Source organism: Xenopus tropicalis, chromosome 1 (assembly GCF_000004195.4).
Source record: "Xenopus tropicalis strain Nigerian chromosome 1, UCB_Xtro_10.0, whole genome shotgun sequence".
NCBI classification, from domain to species: Eukaryota; Metazoa; Chordata; class Amphibia; order Anura; family Pipidae; genus Xenopus; species Xenopus tropicalis.
The window spans coordinates 180,952,476-180,964,485 of NC_030677.2; the positions used below are offsets into that span (position 1 = coordinate 180,952,476).

The 12,010-nt window shown below is 38.8% G+C and overlaps 1 protein-coding gene across 1 annotated transcript in view; it reads right to left on the reverse strand.

The window, feature by feature from the left end:
* Positions 1-1,047: 1,047 nt before the first annotated feature.
* The window catches only part of vcan (versican), a 78,938-nt gene continuing 67,975 nt past the window's right edge, over positions 1,048-12,010 (reverse strand). Inside the window, exons 13-15 of the mRNA XM_002935704.5 lie at positions 5,809-5,953; positions 4,945-5,127; positions 1,048-3,834 (exon numbers count right to left, since the gene is read on the reverse strand). Coding sequence (XP_002935750.2) covers positions 3,704-3,834; positions 4,945-5,127; positions 5,809-5,953 — 459 coding nt within the window. The 3' untranslated portion in view covers positions 1,048-3,703. The remainder of the gene's footprint in view (positions 3,835-4,944; positions 5,128-5,808; positions 5,954-12,010) is intronic.

Genomic DNA, 12,010 nt, shown 5'->3' on the forward strand with positions numbered 1-12,010 from the left:
TGTTTTACCCAGCAGAGGACAAAAAATGAGTTTAAGATAAGCAGTACAAATAACCTATGGTATGGGAAAATATTGCCTCGTAATAAGTAAAATGGCCGTACATCAGCTAATATGGCCTTCCAGCTCAATTTATGGCCTAATTATGAGTCCAAATAATTGACTCTCCAAAAAATATCTGACCTGAGCTCAGCCAATATTGATTTGGATGGTTGGAAAATCCCATCGGCTGTGAACGCACACCTTTATAGACAGATCTGCTCAGGCTCGTATTGTGGTTTGATTGTCAATGAAGGGCAAACATTTGGTTCAGCTCAGTGTGGTTTACTCACCTGGATTATCAATACTTGTAAAGGTCCAGTCATTTGGCATACTCAGCTTCTGTAAATCTGTGTGTTTAATATTATACATGTAACTACCACTTACACTTTGGGCAAGTATGTAAGCTAACATGCTACGTAAGCCCCCTAAAACGTAGACCTACACTAAAGGTGGCCTTACACGTTACAGTTACGGTCTTTCCCATGACCATTGGTTGCAGGAAAGATCATTCATCCACTCCAATAACGTTAAGAGCTGAATTCTCAAATATTTGGTAAAATTAAAGGAATTCTTCCCCCTATCTGACAATTCAGAATCTCGTTTTGCAATGCTGTGGCACCTTCAAAGGCTCCCAATGAAAATTTTCAGTCCTGGCCAACAAGACGTCTGATATGCAAGGCTTTTACTGATATCATTTGCACCAGTTATCATACAAAACTTTGTTCAATCAAGCATTTTTTCGATTGACACATCTTTCACGTTCTAATTTGAAAATATGAAGCAGTTTTCTCAAAAACTTGAATTTGGTTTTCAATACATTTACCCCCTAGTGTACTAAATAATTCACAATCTTTATCCCTTTGTAAATCAAGGCCAGAGAGTTTTCCAGACATCACTAGGGATGTCTGTGGTACAAAAAGCAACAAAAAAAATACATTCCCTGGTGGCAAAATCAAGAGTTGAGAATGAATAATATTTCAGATAACGGACAACCTCAGCAAACCTGGATTAGTCACATAAACATTTGAGTGTTTATTAATTTGATCTATAATTACACATTCTTCTATTAAAAAATAATTTCAAAAAGAATAAATAAAAACACTAGGAACCGAAGACTAGCAAACCAAAAAGTTTCTTTGGTGAAACAGAAGCAGGTATAAAAGTTACAAAGATTTACTTTCATTCACAAATACCCAAAGGTTCACATTATATACTATACAAGTTATAATATAAATACAGGGGGGAGAAAAAGGTATTATGTGCATTGTAATAGAAAAAAAACATACAGGTCAACACTATGGTGCATTGTTGTCAAGTACAAAATATGATTAGGCAAGGTGCAGCAGTCAAAAGGAATGCATCAATCGCACTCTTAGTAATTAGGACTCGGTTAAAAAGCCATATTTGTTTCCCTTTATGGAGTGGCTATCTAACAGCCTCAATGGTTGCCATGTCAGTAGGCTGACTGCAATAAATACTTTGTTCATCTCATTCCTTTCACTGCTTGAGGAGCTTTATTTATATTGCAGTCCTCCAGCAATGAAATGATGAATGAAGAAAATAATACTTTAGATATGGGCGGCAGTGTTGGATACTGGGAACTACTTGAGCTGGTTACAAAGGTGGAGATAATCACAGGTGTCTGGACTATCAGATTCCTGTAAACAAGTGCAGCCCCCCACACAATTCTAGCTTGGCCAACAAGCCAATGTTTTGAGTCCTAGATTGGCTTGGTTTGGCTGGAATAACTGAACTAAAAGTCTGAATGCTCAAACACTTGGCCAGATTGCATGGCCACAACAGCCATTGAGTAAAAAGCTTTACATTATTTCCAGTCCCCTTCGAAGGAAATTCTTGGTTTACTTGGAAGGAATTTACTTGGTTTCAGCACTTTTATTCCAGCATTTGCGAACCCAATATATATATTACAAGTTAGTGGTTCACGAATGGCGAAATGAAAGAGGAAAGGCAATGAGCCTCCAATAAGTGAAATCAGTATGGCTTTCTACATTTGTTCGTGTTTGCTTCACAGCTGCCGCATTCATCAAAACACATTCATTATCTCATAAAAAAAGACCTAAAAAATGACTATATGTACAAAAATGTTCACTTTTTTGTTCTATTTTTTTTTTTAATAAAACACTGTAAAATGCACCCTTGCAATGATTAGTTGTTGAAAGACAGCCACGCCAGACTGCACTGGAGCCTTTTTCATACGTGCGAAAGATACAAAGCAAAATCAAAACTGACTCAGCTTGGGTTACTTGTATTGCATCTATTCATGCAGCAGTCTAAACACTGGCATCAAAAAAGTGATGCAACATACAATTTGATGCAAATATGGTACATCTGGGCTAGGTCTGATTTTGCTTTGGTAATCATTTATAAATGACTCCCTAGTGAATTAGCAATTTACATCTACTGAAAGTACAATAAAAGACAATTCAGGGGTCATTGACAAGTGACCCTGACACAAGCCCGGGGCACTAAGGGGTACCAAAGCATGCCCCTTAGTGCTTATTCACACTTGACTTGCAGCAGGAGCGGTGCTCTCTCCTTGCACCAGACTAAAAATCCAGCGCAAGGTTAAAAGCAAAGTGGGTGCAGACGCAGGGAAGCCTTGTCCTTACCATCTGACCTATATAGGCACTGCGCCTGCAGCCACTCCCTAACTAGCACATCCGAATGACATGCAAGATAGCGGACAGGTAGAGGATGAAGTTGTGGCACCTCAATGCCTTCCCCCTCTCACCTCTCATGAATACAGCGCTGCCAAACATACGCAATGCTGTATTCATAGGGGAGGTGGCAGGTCCCTGTGCTCCATTTTGGAGCACAGAGACCTGCAGTAATTAATTAAATATGCAGGGCAGAGTGCAAAGTGCAAAATAATGGGGGATTGCACCCCCTTATTTACACTTTGCACCCTACCTTGATCATCACAACTGACCCATTTCTTCTGTAAAGACTTGTTACAAAAGTGATCATGGATGAACTAGACAATATTTCCATTATTGCAGGTGACTCAGTAGATCTCCTCCAATGTATTCCCCAACACATAAGATTTACATACTGTATGGCACACAATGATGATGATCTTTTCATCATTGCTCTTAGTCTGGCACAAAGTCTTCTGCCACACATTTAATCTCCAGCCTTGATGTACTAAGCTCAGCTTACACCAGCGAATGTGCACCAGAGGCAACTGCATTTTAATAGGATCTCTGGCACACAAGAGGTGTACTATCTGACTGACATAGCACTTATTAAATAAGCCTGACTTTAGTCTCACTAGTTCATTTTATATACATGATTAGAAAACATATTTAGATCATCTTATTTACAAATGCATCTTTGCTACGGTCAAGCTGCTTAAATATTAAAGTAAGCTTGTATCAATGCAATAAATCTATTCCCATTGTGATGAAATACATTAACTAAATGTTCTAGTAGGCTGGACAGGAAATGGTTTAAATTGTTTTCTTTCTTTGCTTACATCAGGTTTAGTCCCTATAATGTCTAAGATTTTAGGTCAAAATGTCTTATTTTTTTATTCAACGCCATAGTCCAAGTCTAAGATATCACTTCTCGGAACTCTTGTGAAAGGCACTATAAATGAGGACTTTGGCAGCCAAGGTGTCTGCTGATGGTTGGTCGGGGTTCTTCAGCGTGGGGAGTTTTGCCAAGTCCTGCTCCAGCTGTGGTGGTGCTTTGGAGAATTCATGGAAGCCCTCATCTCAGGTGGAGTAAACTTGTAATAATATTTCTTAGAGTAAGTCCTTTGGAAATTGGAAGCTGAAATGATAATGAATATATATACATATCATTCAATAAGCACTTGATATATTTGATATACCAAAGTAGAACAAGATATGTTTGTGTAGTCTAGGTACTAGAGTCTGTGGGACATTAGGACTGTTTTCTGTTCCGGTTGCTACATTTTTACATAATAGCAGAGCCTCAATTGAAGTAGAAGGAGATGCTTGCTCACTCACTAGGGGGTAGCCAATTTGTTAGGGACCCCCAGCCATTATAATTGATTACCATAGATCCTTGGCTGGTGCACCTCTTACTGAAAAATGCACCTACCTTGGGTACTATTCTAGTAAGCACTCACCCCCATCTTGTAGTCTTTCCCAGGGATCCCCTGCAGCTGCCCTGGGTAGTGCACATACATAATAGGTTAAGATCAGACCATGAAAAGCCAAATTTTTGCTCTACTGCACATAAGCACTGCCCAGGGCATTAGCAAATATCCAGGAACAGGGACCAAGATGGAAACAGGGTGCTTGCTAGAGCAATACACTGGACCAGTTTGTTTTGCAGCAAAGAGTGTAGGCACGTAAGGATATTCTGCAGAAATGACAGTTGTAGCTGCCATATGTTCCTTACAAAAACAATGTGTGGCTGTCTGCCTGTCCTTTCCAGTTCCAGTGATGGTTTCTGAGGCTTAATTTACAAGCTATTTCTCCCCTCTATGATCATTTTGTGAAAATGTAACATGACCTTTTTTAGGAAATAATTGTTAAACTGTCAACTCTTGTTGAACCCCTAGCAATCTTCCTAAGCCACCAGGAGAAGCAGAATAGGAGGTAGCTTTGTGCTCTGCTAACAAATGCATGATGGAAACACTTTAGTATCACTGTTATAATAAAAAGAGGCCAGATAAGATCAAGTCTACATAAATAAAAAACAGTAGTGCTGCCCTTTATGAAACAGTTTAACAAGTTCAACATAAGGTGGTCAAGTATTCCCCTTGTATTAAAATAATCATTCAATATTATCATATTTTCCACCAATGCCTCATACTCAGGTTGTGTAAACAGACCATAAGCACTTCCCAAATGTGCATGTAGTCAGGCATTCTTATTACTTTCAGTGCTGATAAGGTTAACAGGAACTTACGTTTCAGACAGGACACTTTAGGCAAATCCCATCGTCCATCACCTCTGCATCTTATGGTTGGCAAATGGCGCTGTACAAAGCCTTCCATGCAGTGGTATCTGACCATAGAGTTTATCTCATAGCGAGGTTTGGCCTTTCCAAAGGTCTTGGCATTTTCAACAAAAGGAGGCTGTCCGCACGCCACTAAAAAATTACAAACATAGCAATAATACATTATTTTTCAAAAGTTTAAAAATATATGTTTAAATATACAGTATAGTATAGTATGTAGTACTAATAGATTCCTGAAGTGTAGGAGTGTTCCCTTAGGGGGCTTATGTTTGTGTTCACATATAAGCAATATTTATAAAGAATATATGCTACTTCAAAAATGCAGCATTGTTTTGGGTTCAGATGCTCAAATTCGGTGTGCGACAAGACTCAAACTTCATCCAAGCATGGATTAAGGCAACTTTCCTTGCAGGAGTCAGCATCACAGCAACTCCCATCTGGGCTGCCATGGTTGGCATTTATAGGGCTTGCTTATATGTAAAGTCGGTCTTCTCTAAGGGCAACAATTTTACTCATTGTAAGAATGCTTGAGCAGATCTCATTAGATTTGTATGGAAACTCTCTGTGGCAGCAATACAGGACTGAACTCACTGAGTGTGCACAGCAGCATGCCTATAATGTGAAACCACAATGGCACAGACTTCCAGATCACAAGGCTGAGCCCATGTTATAAATGAAAGACATGAAATAGAGGAAGAAAGAGAGAATGCATCTCCTGATTGGAAACAGAAAAAAATGATTGGAAAGTGAGAGGAAAAGTGAGTATAGACCATTCATTCATGGCTTAAAGACTATTCTATGGGAATACTGTACCTGTTCCCTTTTTGCAGGTGTAAGTAAGATGGTAGTTGCATGGAACATCGTTCCACTGGCCATTCTCGTGCCAAATAATAACGACACAATCTTCACCAGCTGAGAAGAAACTGTCTGGTTGGTTTGGCCGCCAGTTTTCATATTGCTGAAAAGAAAGAGGGAATATGAGATGTAGTTTAATCAACAGATTATCAACATTTCACAGAATTGCCCCCCCCCCCCAAGTCTCACATTTAGATATGTAATTCTAAACTTCATCATGAATTAAAATGCCAAACCTGTTGGAGTATATTATAAAATCCCAAATATAGTTGACATGGCTAAGCTCAAGGGGCCAGTGGTTGACAATTAGTATACAGTTGATTCAGGGACATATCCACTTGCCCTTTTGAGGTCTGAAATAACTTTTTTCTGTTCCATGGGAGACAAATTGAAGATAATTCAGATTCAAGTTTTCTGCACCAGCTAGCAGTTCAACAGGCTTTACTCGGATACCAACTAGCAGTTTGACAGGCTTTACTCAGATACCAACTAGCAGTTAGACAGGCTTTACTCAGGTACCAACTAGCAGTTAGACAGGCTTTACTCAGATACCAACTAGCAGTTAGACAGGCTTTACTCAGATACCAACTAGCAGTTTGACAGGCTTTACTCAGATACCAACTAGCAGTTCGACAGGCTTTACTCAGATATAGTTTGAACTAAGTGAATGTTTTCTTTTTCCACACTAAAGGACTATGTTATTACATTAAATTTGTGAAAAATAAATAAAACAACACAGATATAAAGTTTGAACTAAACCTCCCCAGAACTTCTTGGTCTGGTATGGAATAGTCATATTCAATTCATTGGCTCAGAGTGTAGTGCTTCCACTCTCTGGGTTCCTAATATGACTCCATATATGGGGTGAACATTTATTATTAATATCATCTCTTATTTATACAGTACCAACACGTGTATGCAGTCCTTTATAGAGATTATTCATCATTCCCACCAGTGCCTGCCCGAGTGGAGCTTATTAACCTGCCTGTTTTTGGGGTGTTGCAGGAAAGAGAGGTATAGAAAATGTTTTCATATATCTGTAACTTTATTATGGGTTAGCCAGGACCCTGGCTAAATGTTTGACCTTAACGTGTTTATTGAAGTAAAAAAGTACGAATCGAAAATAGAAGAAGTGAAACTCATTGACCCACCAACCCTTTTTTTTTAATTTCTCCAAACTTGTATTTTTGTTTATATTTTAAGGATCCATAAATGTTTTGGGTTTTTTTTCAAGTTTGTTCCACATCTTGATGCCTGACACTTTATGGCTTTATGGCTTCATGTCTGATTTCATCACAGAACACCTCTCAGCTTTCCCACTTTGGTTTCTCCCATGGTTAATGCTAAACAGCTCCAAAAGCTCCTTTTTAATCTCCTGTCAACACGTTGGCCACTTTCCCACTACGATACTTTGCTATGATTTTGAAGATAACAATCTAAATGTATGGGATTTCACTTCATGCCAATGAATAATAAACAGCTTTGCAGCAGAGAGATGAGGCTCGTGTTGGCTTTGTGACTCACGCACAACTTCAGATTTGTTTGTTGTTTGTAGAATCATTTGCACGTCATAAAATTGTTTTAAAAAGTAAACGAGATGCCATATAACCCTATGGCATATGTAAGGAGGTTGGGGGAGATGGCTGTCATGCTGGCTGCTTGTATGGCTCCCAGTTGGTAGTATGAACTCAGTCTATACTCCATGATTGTTCCAATCTTTTTTGTGTCTTTTTTTAAAAATCAGATTAATCTGATTTAAAAATCAGAACAACAGACACAAATTAGTGAAAAAATATAAGCAATGCAAATTGTCTAAATCCCTTTCCCCTTTTGTTCACTGTAGAGCCATTGAGTGCGCTAATGTTTTCCCTAGTAAAGCCAAGGAATTAATTGTGCATACAGAGCTAAGTCAACCAAGCAAATTCTCATCAGTTGCATTAAGGATCGCATTTCCTCTTTATTCATACATCAGATACAATCTAAACAGCTCCAGGCCAACTGGCTTAAGTCGGAGCTTGCTTCATTTATACTCTCTGATGGGTGGGATACACAGGCTGCACAACCAATACATTCCCTGGCTTTCTGGGCCCATCGTTTCTGGAAGACAGTTCATTCAAAAGATATTGCATTTCCACAAATAGCTGTAACCTCTTATCACTGCAGAGATTTCCAGTCAACAGTGGAAAGCCAGTTTTATCCATGCGATTTGTGTCAATTCATAAAAGTTAGAGATAAATGCATTTGGCCCCATACAAACTATAGCATTATTGGGCCACTTTATTTAGCACAACCAATTTAGCTAAAATAATGACCCCATCATAAATGCAGCTATAAGGTCCTCAGCTTGATCAGCAACGTGTAGCCAAACTATGCCATTTACAATTTAACGGACTGTGTACTAATTAGTAGGAAGTCAGGAAAGCCGGGCATTTGAACAAATGGTAGTAAGAGAGTTAGAGCCTCCCCTGGATTCCTATATATTTTATCAGAGAGGATAGTGGCCAAGTTTGCACCTCTTCGCTGCATGTTTCATTCCAGCAGCTACGTGATGCTACGTGAAACTTGGGCGCCAACCATCCAATGAAAGCACAACAGGCTTACACCTCAGTCCCTAGGGGCCCACTGCTTACAAAATGGCTTGGTGCCATGAACACAAATGCTAATGCTCAATACAAAAAAGACTAAGTTTTCTTTGGCACAGAAGGTGTGCATTAGTAAACCAGAGAAACATAAAAGTCAGTTACCAAAATGTATTTTCCATGAAGAGAACACAAACATACGCTTGTATTTCTTAAGCTGCAAGTGCAGAAAGGAAATAAATAATGACAAAATAATACATCCCATTTTGGATGATGCACTCTGTGAATGTTTTCTTGCGCAAGGGTAATGACATGCAGGGCGTTTTGAAGCCATAGGGATTAGTAGCTCCACTGGACAGGGGACAAAGTCCTTGTAAAGTGTCATTGCCTACAACCATTAGTGCATTCACTTGGCATATGTCTGTCCAAAAAACTGCAATCATAGAAATACAGGTATGGGGCCTGTTATCAAAAATGCTTGGAACCTGGGGCTTTCTGAAAAAGGGCCCTTCTGTAATTTGGATCTCCATACTTTAAAACTACTATAAAAACATTTAAACATTACCTAATTGGATTTTTTTGCCTCCAGTAAGGATTCATCTTAGTTTGGATGAACTACAAGGTCCTGTTTTATTATTACAGAAAAAAGTCTATGGGAGATAGCTTTCCCATAATTCTCTGGATCTCTGGATAATGGGTTTCTGGATAAAGTATCCCATACCTGTGTAAGTCAATGAGTGGCAACTTTGAACATTCTGTTTCCCATCCCTACTGATTTCTGTAGGGATGCATGAAATTGTCACTTCTGCCATTGCCCTAAGGACCATGCTGCAATAAAATAGTATAAGGACTACACTAGAAAACTTTGCTGGGTTAAGTTGGTTCTGATGTATCAGCCTTTTCATTGCTGATTGGATAGCCAGAATTCATAAATGAACCCCTCTGGATTTTAAACCTGAAATCTCTAAAAATGGGTACAAAAAAATGAATAAATAAAGCAGATAGCAATTGTGCTTAGGGGAGAATACATGATTCCTTTGCTGTATAAATAAGTAAAGGCTAAACCTCTAATGTCATCTGGGGTGAGTTTGCTTTAAGGGCAATTAACAGAGCGAGATGTAGACAAGAAAGTCAGTTTATGAGGAAATCCCTTTGCATGCTCACGGGCGCTGAGATCTTTTTAAAGGGCTTTATAAATAGCAGCTTGGGCACGGTTATATTGCAAATACCTTATAAGGGAATTGCAGTTCAGCGGGAGAGATTAGAGAGCGTTGGGCTCATTTAAACACTGCATTAATGTTCAGCTTGTTTTAAAGACATTCAATACGAAACTTAGCCATTACTAAAGGGAGCTTTATGTAAGGAGCTTTGGGAAAGCAAACATGGCTTGTTCAGCTTTGCACTTGTAGTACCTTTGCATTATTAGTGCCAAGCTACAAGAATAAAAACTCTTTATATTAGAACATCAAAATATTAATATGAACATATTTAGACAAGTCTAGTGATTCAATGATACAAAACAGATTTACAAAGAGTATTTAGTGGTAAATAAGGATAAATAATGGATAAGGATACTGTATCTAATAACCAAGTGACTTATTAGACTTGATTCTGTGACTGTCACACCCAAAAGCCAGTTCCCAGGAGATACCAAAAGGAGACCTTAAATTAATATTATGGGCTAGCCAGCTGGTATAAGAAGTATAGCACACCTGCTGACAGTTCTGCAAGTCATTAGTGAAGTCTTCCACATATTACATTAACCTACTGGCTGCTGGAAGAACCTAAAATTTTCTAAGCCCGAGCACAGATAGGGGAAACAAGGTAGTAAATTCAGATAGACCCAGGGTAAGAAATCATAGGTTTCAAATTCGGCCCAGTGTTACTTAGTGGGCAATGCCATTCTATAGGCAGGCAGGTGGGATCACTGTCCCAGTGTTAGACTGACACTCTCTTTACAGGTGAGCCAATATCATATCAAGTTGTTGTATTATTAATACAAATGATCAATAGTGACTTATAATAGCCTGGATCAATCTGATGTTTAAAATATCACCTTTATCACAAGATATTACATATGGATATATTACATTAAAGGATCACAGAGGTATGATATGACAAGTATGGTACACAGTTTTATGTACTAAATGAAATATGAAATACTCATTCTTTATTTTGATATTTATTTTAGCATTTATTTAACATACTTTCCATCATACGGTCATGATAATTATTTTGATGATCATCACTACCTACATATTCACAAGTAATAATTTACCAAGGTTAGAACAATTCCTCCTTTGACCACATGGTGGTGATGTGGAATAAACACTGAACGTATAGAGAGAATGAATTGCAAACATGTTCGGATAATTTGACTATTATTAATGATTAAAACAACTATAAATGGTTTAAGCACAGGTCTCCATGGCATTATTATTGTCACTCTCCAAAGTATGCCATTGTACCTGTCTCAGACAATGAAAGCCAGAATTTACTTTAATACTGTGGCTCACACCGTTTCCCTGGGGGACCCCCAGCAGTGCTTGTGCCTCAGAGATCTCCCTGGCTGAGCACAGGTGCAGGAACCAGTGATCCCGACTGTCTGACAGATGTACTGTACTAACGACACAACCACCTGTGCTCACAATGTGAGATCTGGAAACCTTGGGCAGTAGGGGGTCCTGAGTACTGACGTTACACACTGCTGCTCTTGACATAATGTACACTGAGGCTCACTACAAAGGGCTTTGTGTTACATGGAGGAGCACTCTGTATGAGCTCTCTGTATTACTGAAGGCTCCTCTACCATAGTAAGTAATGTACATACAAGCCTGGGTAATGAATATCATTTCATCCTTCCTTGCCAGGATGTTCTCTTGTTTTACTAAATATAGTCCCTAATATTATCCTTTGTTTATCCAATCAACATATTACATTGATCTTTACAGAAAATGTAACCTTCCACATGCGTCCTTGTCTGTATTACAATATAGGGCCCTAACGCACATTGTACAAAAAAATTGTCCAAATGAAAAGTGTTGCTAAAAATTTCACAATGAGAAATAAAACAATACTATAATGAAACAAAGCTTTGTGTGACCTCCTTCCAGCGTGCGTTTCAGCAAGCACTAATGAATATGTTGGCCCACCTGCTAACTCACAGCTCAGCCCTGTGCAACAGACAAGACTAAAATAGCCACCAGCAGCCACAGACAGTTGGGAAAACCAAAAAGAGCTGGTCCAAATATGTTGCTTTTCAGCGAAAAAGAAAATATTTACAAATGAAGGATGAAAGGATAGTTCCTCTTTATCTTTCTCACTTCCTGGTTCTTTCGTTCTTTCCTTTGATGCACAGTTCAACCTATCAGAGTACCAATACTGAGCCAAGGTTGCACCCTCAAGGTGCTCGGTGTAACAGAAGCCTAGGGAACCCAGAGATAGAAAGCATAACTTGTGGACATGGCCGTTATCAGATAGATCAAGTTAATCCTGCTTCATTTTGCACAATAGAACAACATAAAGCTGACCTTTCCAAAACAGGAATTCCTGAGAAACTCTGCCCCACACACAACACAGAA